The following is a 14,941-nucleotide window of genomic DNA, read 5'->3' as shown; positions in this document are numbered from 1 at the left end:
ATACAACCCTCATCATGACCAGAGAGAAGTTACCCCGAGACCCAGGGAAACATTGAATCACCTGGAGATTCCGGGTCAAGCCCAGAAAGATTCCACCTTCATACTATAACTGCACATAACTGATTTCACACATGTTCAGAGACACAGGCATTCAGATCCACAAAACAGAATATATATACATGAAGATGAAGGCCCTTCAAGACAATTTGTTGTAATAAGGGAGAGGTACATGTTGTGCCTCTGATGTCATTAACACAGGTGTATCTTAAAATCAGGGGGGGTCCTTTAATGTATATGTATAATTATGTAGAGTTATAAACAGGAAAATAAGTGATAATCATGGATTAAGTAATTTCTCCCTATAGATTTTTATCACCTCATAGACGAGACATTTGTATTCCCTATATAGTTTAATAGAACAATCTAATGCATTTTTACCCATTTGGGAAGTCAAGGGGTTAACACAGTCAGTCCCCTTACATGCAAGATATATGGAAAATGTAATTGAGTGTCAACTTGCTATGAAATTCAATCCCCTTTGCACCCCAAATGTAATTTGGAAGCTCTGCGCGATATTTACTGCAATACTAACCACATTTTAGAACATAATTACATTTCAGGGGAACTCGCAGCCAAAAAAAGGAGAATTGTGTTGGCTTTAAAGCCCCCTGCAGTGGGACAAAATAGAAGGTTGGGTAGGAGGGAACAACGAACGCAGAGAGAAAGAGACGCAGAGATGTGGAGGGAAAAGAAAGATAAATGATGAGTAAAGCTAAGGATGACTATCTATAAACATCTTAAAATGTAGTATTACATATCCCATCATGCTCAGCCATACTGGTGAAATGTAATAGTGTACCAGCTGCTTATACAGACATTCAGATTCAACCTGTTTAGTACTGGGTGCATAACTGACTCCTATCCTGGAGAATCATACTAAACCTTTTAAGCAAAGTTAACCACGATCTACTCCTGTTTTCTAATACACGCGTACTTTCCTCCACTGCAGGTAGTGGGGGTCATATTTTTACGATTATTATTTATGTTTTATATAGCGCTATCATATTCTGTAGCGCTGTACAATGGGTAGACTGATTGGGGAGATCAGAGGATCTATGCTGACCGGCTCCTTGATATGTTGCCGTTCCAATTCAATAGGTGGCAAGGTGGCCGCAAACAGTAAAATCTTTTTTATACCTGGCTGCACCTGGAACCGTGACTCCAATTCTACCTGCACCCCAAAAATGAAATGTTGGGTGACATTAATGTATATATACAAAGGCTACATTCATCCAGCATAAAGTCTTTCGAAGGTGGTAAATACTAATTTTGGGTAGGTTGTAGTCATCAAAATGAGACATAGTGAACCAGTGATGTGGCTGCATCCAGAGAATTTTTTGAAGCCTGATTTGCGGTTCTTTTATGTGGGAAACAGGAGTTTTTTGCTTTGTGAGCCACAGTACATTCCCACTTCAAGGGTGCCACTCCACAAAGTCATATGTGAACCTTCTTTACCTTCCTGGCCAAAAGGCCTGCAAGATCTTCTTGAAGAGGTGAACCACCTAAGTCTTTATGCATATTACCAGGTGTGGATTTTCCTAGCTCGCCTATTACTGTGGGGCAGGTACAGCTGAGGGGATCCTAGGCCCCCTGACCCCCCTCTACAGTAACATACATACTAGCACACACACACATCCTCACTATAACACATACATGCACAGTTACACGCACACACTTACTGTAACATACACACGCAGCTACACATACACACTTTCTCACACAGTTGCACTAAAACATACTCACTCCATCATACCCCACTCTATCAATCTCACCTTATTTCTTTCACATTTCACACCTCTCAGCCGGTGCCTTTCCTTTATAACTACTATGTTATGTGTGACCCCACCGTGCTTTCATCTTTGAGAGTCGGGCCTGTTTGAAAAATGTTGGACTGGTCAAGGGGGCAATTTCCATGTTCGCAATATTTATATATTAGAACGTGTTTCAACATTACACAGAAAATTGTTTTCTGTGCCTTTTAACTGTTTATCTGCTAGAGACATAGATGGTAAATGTGTTAAAAAATAAAAAAAAATACAGGAAAGCTATGAAGAGAGGTGGAGAACAGCTAACTGCGCCACCTAGTGTCTGAAGGCTGCAACTCACCAGGTGGATTCAGCAAGACACCAACACTATAATATACTCTATTTGACCAAAAGTATGTGGACACCTGACCATCACTCCTATATAAAGTTGCTGGACATCTCATTACAAAACCATAGGCATTAATGTGCCCCCTTTGTAGCTGTAACAGCCTCCACTCTACTGGGGTATTCCACAAGATTTTGGAGTGTGCCTATGGGAATTTGTGCCCATCCAAAATGGAGAATATGTGAGGTCAGGCACAGGTGTTGGACAAGAAGATCTGGCTCGCAATCTCCTTTCCAATTCATCCCAAAAGTGTTCTGTAGGATTAAGGTCAGGGCTCTGTGTGGCCACTCAGGTTCATCCATCCCAAACTCATCCAACCATCTCTTTATGGACACAAATGTGGAAATATACAATTGTCTAAAATGTCTTTGTATGTTGTAGCATTAACATTACCTGTCACTGGAACTAAGAAGCCCTAACCCTGAAAAACAGCCCCAGACCATTATCCCTCCTGTACCAAACAGGAAGCGCTATCCATTCTGGTATGTATGTAGCGTTCTCCTGGCAAACTGGCTTGTGGCAAAGGTGGCATCCGCTGACAGTGCCACATTTTAAGGCACTGAGCTCTGCAGTATGACCCATTCTACTGCCAGTGTTTATCTACGGAGATGACTGCCCATGTACTTCAATTCATACAACTTTGAAAGCAAATTGTGTAGCTGAAACACCTAAACTCAATAATTAGCAGGGGAAGCCATATACTTTTGGTGATAGATAGATAGATAGATAGATAGATAGATAGATAGATAGATAGATAGATAGATAGATAGATAGATAGATCAGACAGAGGCCTCTCTATCAGGCTACACGCAGAATACCCCTAATTTATCATCAGCGCTGCGAGAACAGGCTAGAGTGGTCCTAAGCTCGCTGCCCTGGGATTGTCTCTGATTCTTCCGGAGTCTGTGATGGATGGGTCGGGTTTTTGAAGGAAGTTCTGTGTGCATTCTGGTTGCTGGGGTGATCTTCTGGAGGGTTACCCCCACTGCACACAGAGCTCCTTTTGTGTCCTTGTGTCCCATTCACAGCAGCCACACTGGGAAATGCTCCGACTCGGCTTCCAAAGACCTTTCTAACACAACACATAGAGAGAAGCCTCAGCGGCTCCGCCATCAGTAATTGGCTTCATACATGAATGAATATATCATTTGGCGGCTGTGATGTCACTCTTTCTACTTTAGATACCCTTTTTTTCCAGCTGTGATCTCTAATAACTTGCATTAGTAACAAATAATAAGAGTAATACTATAGCTGCATTGCCATTGCACACATATATTTACAATTGAATGATGATTAGCAGAGTGAAAAAAATAACAGATATTGCTATAGAAACAACAGATCTATTGTCTGGATATGTGAGATATTCATTTTACTCCAATTTAGAATGTGATTTAAATTAAATAGGACAATGAAAAATGTAACTGTCGCTTTGAAGTTTTCCGCTCACACCTGGTATGAGATTAAAGTAAATCCTGCCGCTGTGGACTTAATGACAGTGGGAAAAGAGCCCAAACAAAAAAATAACTCCTGGTAGTGGATAGAAGCGTACAGGTGTTTAAACTATTCTGCATTAACCAACTGTGACCGTCTGACCTCATGTAAGAGTCGGGAATGAAGTGCCAAATATAAAGAGGTGACAGCGGAGAGAGACTTCCTATGGGCAGGCGGCCAGTCCGGTTTGTCTGAGAGCCATGGTAATTAGCACAGCGTGCGGGTACATTCTCCCCCCCATACCCCCTTCTCCCCGTCCGTGAAATAGCTGCACTGCCAGCACTAGCACAATCTGAGCATAACTCAGAAATGTCTTCAACACACCCAAAACCTTCTAATTCTACCCCACCTTTGTCCTTCACTACAGGCCATCTGCTTAAATTCCCGTGCCTCCTTAGGAAATGCTTTTAATGGTGTAAAACGTGTCACGTTGTAGACTCCTTAATCTTCTGTGCAATTAATAGTATGCAATTCATATGTGGTGGGTTGCAGAAGACAGTGGTGGAGCTGAAGGACAACTATAAGGAGGAAGAAAATAGGCTATTAGGGGTGACAAACTGGAGCTTTGAGGATTGAAAGGGAGGCTTATGTTCCATAGCCATTGAGAATATGCCCCAGGTAGTCACAGAGAACCCAAGAGTTACGAATGCGGCTCCAGAAATAAAATTAAAAAATATTGCGCCCTTTGTAAAGATGAAGGCTGCATTTAATTTCCTCCTGTCCTGCTTAGGTTGCATGTTCTGGCCTAGGCAGAATAGGCAGGTGGAGCAACAGGTCCAATGGGGCGGCAGATGACCTCAGAGGGGGTGCTGCCCTGGGTCAAGCTAAGGGCAGCGCCCAATTTTAATATGTTACTGCCAATAGTGCCCACAAGGCTCATATACACCATTAATTTTGGATATCTAGAATCTCAATTATAGATATTTTGGGCACCAGCATTGTGATATCCGATTACTATATTTTGTTCATGAAGTACCTACTGCATTCTTCTTCATTGGATGCACAACATAGCCCATACAGGGCAATGGGTCAGGGGAGGAGTGACTGTTTGATGGGACGGTTGGGAAGATCAAAGGAGACCTGTATGAGCTAATATACAATGCTGATAATGTGTGTATCCAGCCTTCATAGTAATTCCTACCACGCGCATCATGGCGCTCTGAGGCTAGGAAGTGATGTCAGAAGATATCAAGCGCAGGTAGATCCTGAGAGATGGCTAAGAGCCCTGCCCTGAGTCAAGCCAAGAGCCTAGGACATTGTCCCACTACACCACATACCTCTTACATATTATTTATATATATAACTTTCATATGATTAGGTGTAATCTAAAATCTACTTGATTTAGGAACCAAAATGGCTTCTTGGCACCAAATATGAAAGTGGTCCAGTGTGCTTTCAATGTCTTGTATTTTGCTGTTCTTTATACCTAATAACTATTGTATGTTTTAAGAAAATACTTCCAGGTAAGTTTGAATGGCCTTGAATACATGTATTGCAGTCAGGGGGAAACACCTCACCTTGATATTGTTGCAAAATAGACGTGTAAAAATAAAAATAAATAAAAAGGTGGAAATCAGGGAAAACGAACTGAGTCCAAGGGAATTTAATGGCATTAAAATCATTTTTTTCTGCTCTATTTTTTGTTGCTAGTTATCAATTTTACATTTTATGAGTAGCAATCTGCTCAGTGAAATATACCATATGTTCCCAGTGATTTCGACATGACAGTTTATAGATTTACACCCATAAAAATTGCCTAAATGAGCGTGATTTATGGAAGGTTGGTATTTCAGATGAAAGACGCCCCCACCCATTCTGAAACCACTCTGCCACATGTCCCCTCCTGCTTTTATGTCTGTGCTGTCCCAAATTGGTTTAACTCTAACTTTATCAGTAAAAGTACTTTTGTCATTAAGTTTATTTAATTTTACAGTAAAAAAACAAAACCGTTTTGTTTTGTTTTTTAAATCCACAAGAACACGGATAATGTCATCGATGGTTATTAAAAACCACTGTTGAAAACATCATCATCAGAATTAAGACATATTAACCCTCATGGACTTATTTTATTTCTCTAGTTTCATGTAGCCTGATTTTGAGATGTATATTGGAAGGACTACTTTATGTGTTTTTGTGGAAAGTGATGTTCTGAAGAGAGAGAGACAAAGAAGTTGAAATGATAGGGCTGTATGAAGGGTGTATCAATGCAGATAATGCTTTAATCAAGTAGATGGTCATCTGTTAATGGAGTACAACGCACTTCAATCTCACCTATGGTTGACTGACAATAATCATTATACTCAACATCTAATTTGCATTGTTGTCCCTGTCATCTGTTGTCCAAAAGGCATTAAGAATAGGCTTAGGGAAAAGTTTGTCATTTGTAAAATATTACCTTGAAATCCTTTACATAACTTAATAGGATAGAGGATAGGATAGATATTGATACTGAAGGCTACCAGACAGCTTCAAAAATGAAGTTATAGGGACAAACCTTGCACATCTGCAGATGCTGATCCTCAGATACCAGCAGCCCAAGGCTGTTCTTCACAGTGGCCTCCATGTCTAGCAACCAGTCCCAGAACTCCTCACATTCTGCCTCCATCTCTTGCATGCTAACGGTAGAAGGGCACAAAAAGAGAATTTCATTCACAAGATCTCTAAACCAATGACTGTCAACACGGAAAACTTTATGCATTGTGTGTCTCCGAACTGGTAAAATAATACAATGATAGAGGAAGGATGGTTTTCTTACCTGTCACTCCTCAGGCTGAGCTCTAAGGGCTTTTGGGTAGAACCACTTGGAGGACTCGGAGAATAATCAGTACTGTTCAGCTGCAGTGACATCTGCGATACAGCATCTCTCTTGGCTTCTATTGAGCTCTGTGGTCCATTCTGTTGTAAAAAGACAGAGATAAAATGAATGTAGCTGTATCCTGTCTCATTCCATATAAAGAAGAGATCCCAGAGGACCCAAAAGCTTATGTGACTCTCCATCTTTTTTCTGTGTTGGACCAATAAAAGGTATAAAGTTCAACTAAAAACTCCATCTAAGGGCAGCTGGATAAACCCAGACCCACGCTAAGTAATGGTAAACAAGTGGCCTGATCAGATGTAAGCTGTTCTACTACTTCTACTGGCAGGTAGACTGATAATCTCCACCAGTGGCTAAATAAACATATTAGTAAATATGCCCATCTGACATGTTTTTGATGTGTTCAGTATGCACGCATTAGACTGGGAATTTGAGGCTTATTTACCAAGAGCCAAGGTGGCCTGTATTTTAATATTCTCTAATGGTATTCCAAGGTTAGCCAGGATTTACATTAGAAGTACGCTCCTTTGGGTAACTCACAACCTTGGGTGAGTTTAACACAAATTGCATGCAAATATTCCATCTGTTTGAAAACAACAGAACAGGCTAAAATGTATTTTTGAAAATAATTTAGGATTTAAAAAATGATGTCCCTCTACCTTTCCCATGGCTTTGCATAGGGCTTTCAGAAAGAAATAGGCAGAGCTGCTAAGCAACTCTCTTTAAATGCCGTCGTACCGCTGCTAATAAAACAGGGGACAGCTTTCTGTGAATGAGTGTAAATAACAATTCCGTGACCCTGTGTACCTGACCAGTTTTATTGGACAGACCCGCTGTTGTCCCTGTCATCTGTTGTACAATGTATGGTCTCCAGTGCAGGAAGGGACGTAAGTATTATATGTTTCACTGCTCTTTTATTGCTGATTATTATGCAAGTATTTTAATATGGTTAATAAACTATATGAATGACTTCATCCATTGAGTGAAAGTGTTATCTCTGTGTCATCTAATCTGTTAACCCCTGCCCGTCCGTACAGCCGTGTGGAGTCGTGGCTTAAAACAAGGTTTAATTAATCTGCCTTTCAAGGTCAGCCCAGAATTTTACCCCCTTATATTTTCTGGGTTGCTGCACCGATGGACCCCTGAAAGCTGATACCAGGTAAGTAACAGGTACAGATATCATGAAGAAGCTGCTAAGTATCTACTACTACAAAAAATGAAAGGTTGCCCCATTAACGTCAACTAAAAATAAATTAGTAGTCAAAGTCACAAGGGTTGAGTTGATGTTAGATCTAGCTAAAATACACCTCTGAGATGGCCAACATATTGTAAGGGTCCGGCTAGCAACATCTTCAGAATAGGAGTCTGGAATGCAGGGGTAGTACATAGCCACTGGTAGAGTACAGTAGAGAAGGCATGCACAGTAGAAAGGTGGCACAGGTGCAAAGGGCAGATCTGTACGGGATATCCAGGAACACGCCAAAGGTCAAAGGTAGGCAGCAAGCAACAAGAATATCCAAGCAAACAGCCCAGGGGTCAAAAGAGTAGACAAACGACGAAGGGTCAATCAGCAACAATCCGAGGTGAAAGGGTAGGCAGTAGGTGATACAAGCAGTCAGGCAGACATATCCACCACCCTCCCCCTTCAGGGAGACACAACAGGAGCAGGCAGTGGCCGCAAGGTACACGCCTGAAATACATACTGCATGTTTCAATTTAACATGTACTTGTTTAAGGTGCTGTCCTACTTCTACAAAACATTAATTTTGCTCTCTCTAGTATGAGAAGCAAATAAACCGAGCCCCTTCTCTTTAGTAAATGCGCATGCAATTAATATTTTTTTTACTAAAGTATAATAAATACTTTAATTTTTACCTAGCGTTAACAGATCTGTAATGTTATTGACTGCTCTGAAGGTTTAATCATATAAAAAGCAAACAAAAACTTTTAAGCTCACAAGAGCAGGGTCCTCTTCTACTTCTGTACCAAGATGTATTAAGGTACGTTAACGCTATTGCCAATTTTCAGTCGTCGTTGAACATTTTTCGCTGTCCAATATTGTAGGAGCAATGATGGCACAGACTAGCTGTTTGGGGGCAAAGATGGCATAGATAAGCTGTTTTGGGACACTGACAAGCTGGAGCAATGACGGCACAGGCAGGCTGTTTGTGGGCACTGATAAGCTGTTTGGGGTAAAGGGGGCACTCACAAGCTGTTTGGAGGCAAGACTGGCACTGTGGGACATGTTGCATGGTGAAGTTGGGGTTTTTTTGCACAGGGGCTCTAGCGGTTTCTAGTTACGCCCCTGGTCCGAGATGCTCTTTCAGCACAATAAGTAATGTGTAATGATAGGGAGAACCTTGTAAGACAGCACTATTTTATACTTATAAACCTGACTTACATCGCATACGCTGTGGAGCCGATTATAAAATGGATGGTACAGTTGATTTTTAAATAAATGTTGTGGGAGCAGAAAACCACTAATAAAATCCAACACAGTTTTGTCCTGAACTCCCACCGGTCTGATCCTGAAAGTTGCATTCCTGTCCTGGGGGTTTTGAGGATTTCTTCAGGCAGTTTTATTTTATTATTATTCGAAGCATTAAAAGCCAACAGCTGGATGGCAGACACGCGCATTCATCTATCCCACTGCGGACAGATGTTTTAAATAAAACGCTATTTACATACGTTCAGATACAGAGGCCCGATGCATAATGCAGAGGCTTGGAGCATGCCTTTTGCTATATTAAATTTCGCATCCTTCTGGGGAAGGGAAGTAGCAGATTTCTGGTGGAGGAAATATGAAAAAGAGGAAATATTTCTTATTTCTAAGTTAAACTGCTGGGGTGGGGGACTGTCTGTGGGGTTTCAATGACTTATTGCCTAATGTGAATGAGCATTCCTTAGTCTTTTTAACATCTTATTCAGGAAAATACAGTATTTTACTTAGAACTTTGCATACTTTGGTAAGTGCATGCTTCAAAATGGTTTTCCACCTGATTTAACAGTTTTGTGTTGTTAACTAAATACATCATTAGAAATCTCATTCATAGTGCTGCCGAATGCCCAAAACATTCCCAGAAGGGTTTTATATTCCCCGTTTTATATTTTGCTTCATTTTTAATTTGTCAGGGAATGCCTCACTGTTTTTGATTGGTTGTTGCCATATAACCTGAAGAGGCTTCTTGAAAGTTTGTGCTGTTCTTATGTGAGGAAATACTAAAATGGCTAGGTTGTATTTGCTTCACCTACTAGAGGGCTCAATTAATGGTTTGTGGGAAAACCACCCTTAAGAAATCTATATTTTTATGGCTGTCAAGCAAACTGTTCATCTCATTAAATCTCAATATATCTCGTGCTATAGAATATGACAATTAGCCAGTGTTGAAAGATGCCCTATATTGGGATGACCTATGGCATCTCCAATAGTAAGGTGATCAAACCTGATGTCAAAGGTCTTAAGACTTGCATTAACAGAGCCCAATCAAACACGCCAAATTAGAAAAGAGACATGAATTCAATGTAAAGCGTGCAATGCTTAAGTAGCACAGCAGTGCCTCTCATGGAAGGATTTGGGTTGTCCATTGGGCATGACTGCCGGGCAGTCCAAGAATTTAATAGGAAAGTGTTAAGTAAAACACATCATGTGATATTCCAATTTATAACATGGCCCCTAGCCTGATGGTAAAGAAACCCTTCTATTTTTCTATACTATGAAAACCTGCCATGGTTCATCATGGTCTACCAACGCCCTCAAGTCTGAAGTTCCTTCAAATATCATTGACCAGTGACTTAAAGGGCCAATGATTCCCAAATCTTGTGGGAGTTGGACACAATGGTTACAAATACTTTGTGTGACTTAAATACCTTGGGCCCCTCCACAGAATAGGTAAGAGAGAGAGGGTAGCATTGGTTTGCAGCTACTTACAAGGTCCCAGGAGGTCAGGTACTTCACCTCCAGCCCAACAGGATTTAAGAGACCTCAAAAAGTCTTCTGCTGCCCTCAGAATATGTCCAAGAAACACAGAGGTTGACATCCAGCAATTACAGACAGGCTACCGCCCCAGTCCCCATTAACCACACTGGCAATGCTTTTCAACAACACTTTGTGATCTTTAGATTGAAGAAAGGTTAGATTGAATATAGGTTTAGATTGAATATGGTTAAAATGATACCATTTATTGGCCAACTGAGAGTTTAATTGCAAACTTTCAAAACTTAGGTCCCTCCCTTAGATGGACGGAGATACAGATGCCTTTGAAACATTTTCTCATCCAACACATCAATATTGTTTCGATTCATGGTTGATTTATATTTATGTATGCCTTCTTGGATTTCTTAGGGAATTATGCTATTGGGATTGAAAAATTAAAGTAGGAAGCATACATCACCTTATAACTGCAATATGATCTTCTCCTAACCCCTAAACCAATGACAACAGGAGTGTCAAGAAGCAAGCATTGTTCTACATAATAATATATAATTATATATAAATAATATATATATATATATATGTTATATAATTATAGTCTTCAGTAAATGCACAGAGAAATGTTTTTGTTGTAAAGCAAGCATAATATCGCATATTATAGTAAAGAAAAAAATTAGCTCAAGAGAAAATTGAGTTTGTAGTTGATGTTGATACCTTTTATGCGTCCAACATAGGAAAATATGTAAAGTAACATAAGCTTTCAGGACCTCAGAGGGCTCTTCTTCAGATGGAAATTTTCTCAGAGGTCCCAAAACTGTATGTCACTTTACATATTTTTCTAATAAAAGGTATCAACTTATATTATATTATAGAAAAATACATGGCTAAGAAAATAAGGAACATGCAATGTTGTATATTGCTATTAATAAATTAATAAATTACTTACTTAACAGTGATAGTATATTACAAAAGCATAGTAAAAAAAAGTACTGGATCACTTATATGCGACGTATTGGGCTTAAACTCAAACAAATTGACCCAATAGGAATATTAAGATTGGACATTATTAGCGGTTGTTTTGGGAAAGCAGGCAGAGGTGCAAGTACTTTCAGTAGGTTTGAATAAATGTCATTCTGGGTAAACCAAACGTTTAACATATTGTTCTAAATGAACACTTGGAGGGACAGATGCTTTACCTCCCAAATGTGTTTTGCGTTAAACGCAGGACTCTTAGGATTTTATACGTCAAGATTTATCAGCATAACTATGCTGCTTGTTATTTGATTATGTGTGCAGGATTTGGATGATAGGCAAAGGGTATTAGGGTGAACACATTGGATGAAACTCATACATTTCACATGTTGCTGGTTGGTGCATGTAAAGTGCTGTCCCTGCATTATGTGGGATGTATAACGGAGTACCCAATTCCTTTCTGTTATGCGAGTTTATCCATCAGGCGCTGAGTTGTATTGTACCTAAGTTTTACTGTACCGAGAGGGTGGTAGAGAAGCGGAATATGAATATAATAAAGCCAGAGAATATGATATGGGTCCTGGTAATAGGCGATGGAGTATATTACACTTTTTCAGAAAGGCTGCCTTATGTTAGGATTGGGGCATCACTCTCCATAAATATATCACTATGAAAAATCAGAGCAACCTCTGGCATACTGGAAATGCAAAGATATAGGAAAAGGTTAACAGGTCCTTTCTTCCATTCAAATTCAAGAGAAGAAACAGAAATTATGCGTTAATTGAGATATTTTGAAAAATGAAACCAGCATCTTAGGCAGGTGCAATGCAGAATCCCATTAATATAGGTAATTAACATTAGCCTCTGCTTTAATTAACATGCACACTTTAATTAGCCAACCATTAGACAGTATTAGAAAAAAATGAATTTTCATGCTGTCATAGATCATAGGGGGAAAAACACAGTCTATTCATGATACTCATGTTATAGAATAAACATAAATGGGGGTGTGCACACCGTATTTAATTTAAAAAATATATAAAGTTAAACAAACGGCTATATTTTCTATAATCCCTGCTCTATAATCTATGCAGGGTTGGATTTTACCAAAATCAGAGGCGGTTGGGGGGTCACAAACTGTGGAATTTAACAGCAGTCCCATCCATTTCTTCATTCTTCAGACTGTACGGGACAGGAAATTGTCGTTTTTGTATCTTATTATTTATTGTTTTATATAGCGCCATCAGATTCCGTAGCGCTGTACAACGGGTAGACAGGACATAACAAGTAGTATGTAACATAACGAATTGACTAACAGAGACAACAGGTGAGGAGCCGGTACTAGAGCCATTTGATGAGCACCTACATCGAATCTGCATGATTTGAGATTTAGGGGTTAATATTTAGAAATGCTCCTGATTTAGAAGGGTCCCATGTATCGTTCAAGTGCTGCATTTGGTTATGGTGTTTTCTCAGATGCTAAAAGACAAAACTAGGGGTTACACTGTGTTTTAGATCAGAACTTATGCGGGTTTCTCCCACCAAATACTCATATTAGTTTTTGTATATTTTCTGCTCTTTTTGTTATCAGGACCCTACAGATTGTTACTACTGCCCCTTCTGGTACTGTAAGGGTTATCCCCTACCTCCCCTTCATCGCACGTGGTAAAATGACCTTGTATTTCATTAACTGATAATGAAATGGATTTATTCCGCTAACGGTTTTAATTAAAATGCTGAAAGTATTGACTCTGTCTTCTCATCCTGATTCCCCACGATGAATAATAAAAAAAACAAAATAGAGTGCGGAATGTGGAAGACTTTCTGGCAAGAGGAGGGGTGGAAGGAGCAAGATATCATCTTACCATTTACATCCCATCCCGTCGCTCTGTCATTTCCCACTGCAGATCAGTTTGGAAGGGTGTTTTTTTTATGTCTAATTGTTTTCCTTTTTTAATTCAAATCAATTTCTGCTTACCTGAGTGTTTAATTAAAAAATGTTATTTTTAAGTGTAATTAAACTATTTCTGGAAGAGAAATTCACTGCCTGTTATAGAATTCTTTTTTTTTTCTTTGGTTTGCTTCACAGCTGCTGATTTTTTTTGCAGGGTTTCGTGGAGACAAACGGGAAACGTTTTTGTCCCTGGCGAGTGCAGGGGATGAGAGGACGTTGCTTTAGTATGGCTTTGATCCAATATAAGGGGCAGGCAATCGTGTCTAGTATAGGAATTAACTGAGAGTATTACAGTTAGGTAGGAAGCTCTTTAAAACAGTCGATTTCCTAGTGTTCTTCTGAAACATGATCCCCTTATACACTATATGGACAAAAGTATTGGGACAGTTGATCATTCCACCAGCAGGTTATGACATTGCATTCTAAATACATAGACATTATAATGAAGTTGGTCCCCCCTTTGCAGCTATAACAGCTTCCGCTCTTCTTCAGCACAGTCATGCTGGAATAGAACTGAACTTTCCCTATTCAGAAGTCCTGACTAAGCCGGGATACTGACCGGTGAAACGCGCGTGGGACGCACTCTATTTTCTGCGCGTTTGGAAGGAAAGTTTTTATTTTAATTCCAATTAGGGAAAGTCTGATGGACACTACTTTCTTTGATTTTTCTCCATCTATACTCTATATTGGCTGCTTGGAGCTTCGATTGATACCTTGTCAGACACGTTACCTGGAGGCTAGTAATGAATATAGGGAATATACACATATTTTTTTTCTATACGTTTTCCTTTTTTTTCCCTTGATTTCTTTCGGACAGTTTATAGCCATTGCATTAAAAGTTATGTTTTATGGAGTAGACTCCAAAAATATATGCACTGATTTGCATGTACTAAAATCTTGCATGAAATCCAATGGCTTTTACTGCATGCAACTTGGTGCTTGCATTTTAGCTGCCTTAAATATGTCTTTAGAAAACAGGTAACAAAAAATGCGTTAATTCTATAGATTACATTTATTACTCCTTACTCAGTAATAGAAATAGGTAGCAAACGGTAACAAGATCACATATGAGTATCGCTACAGCACTGCCTGTACAACAGTATCAGTACAACATTTCCTTACTTTCCTATCAGTGCCTGTGTTTGTATCACATGACAAATAAACAATCCCTGAAAAAGAAGCATTAGGTAAAATTTACAGGAATTAGAAAATACTTATGAGAGGGGTTTAGGCATTTAACAGTACCAAGAATAATATTTTTAGTGCCGTCTTTTCATTCAATAGAGCCAGTGGAACATCACCTTTAATGTCTACTGGCTGTGGAACCACCTCTTTATTTTATTTCACTTTCTGTTATGAATTCTGTGTTTCAATTTGTTTCCCCAAAAAATCTAAAATAAAAAAAATCATGCTTTACATAATGATTGCGACTTTTAGGCAAATTGCCTCGTTGCCCTGGGCTACTGTCCCTCATCATTAAATCCCTTTGTATTTTTCAAGGTGTCCCCAACAGCGCTAAACCACATAGAGAGCCGTGGCGTAGCATTTTACCCGGCCCGGTTCCGAT

At 39.5% G+C, this 14,941-nt stretch overlaps 1 protein-coding gene across 1 annotated transcript in view; it reads right to left on the bottom strand.

Annotated features, from left to right (window-relative positions):
- The window catches only part of AKAP6 (A-kinase anchoring protein 6), a 46,860-nt gene that overhangs the window by 18,645 nt on the left and 13,274 nt on the right, over positions 1-14,941 (bottom strand). Inside the window, exons 7-8 of the mRNA XM_053475222.1 lie at positions 6,458-6,597; positions 6,197-6,317 (exon numbers count right to left, since the gene is read on the bottom strand). Coding sequence (XP_053331197.1) covers positions 6,197-6,317; positions 6,458-6,597 — 261 coding nt within the window. The remainder of the gene's footprint in view (positions 1-6,196; positions 6,318-6,457; positions 6,598-14,941) is intronic.

The sequence above is a fragment of the Spea bombifrons genome, chromosome 9 (genome assembly GCF_027358695.1).
Source record: "Spea bombifrons isolate aSpeBom1 chromosome 9, aSpeBom1.2.pri, whole genome shotgun sequence".
Lineage (NCBI taxonomy): Eukaryota > Metazoa > Chordata > Amphibia > Anura > Pelobatidae > Spea > Spea bombifrons.
The sequence above is the reverse complement of the archived record's forward strand: the minus strand, read 5'-3'. Positions and strand labels throughout refer to the sequence as shown.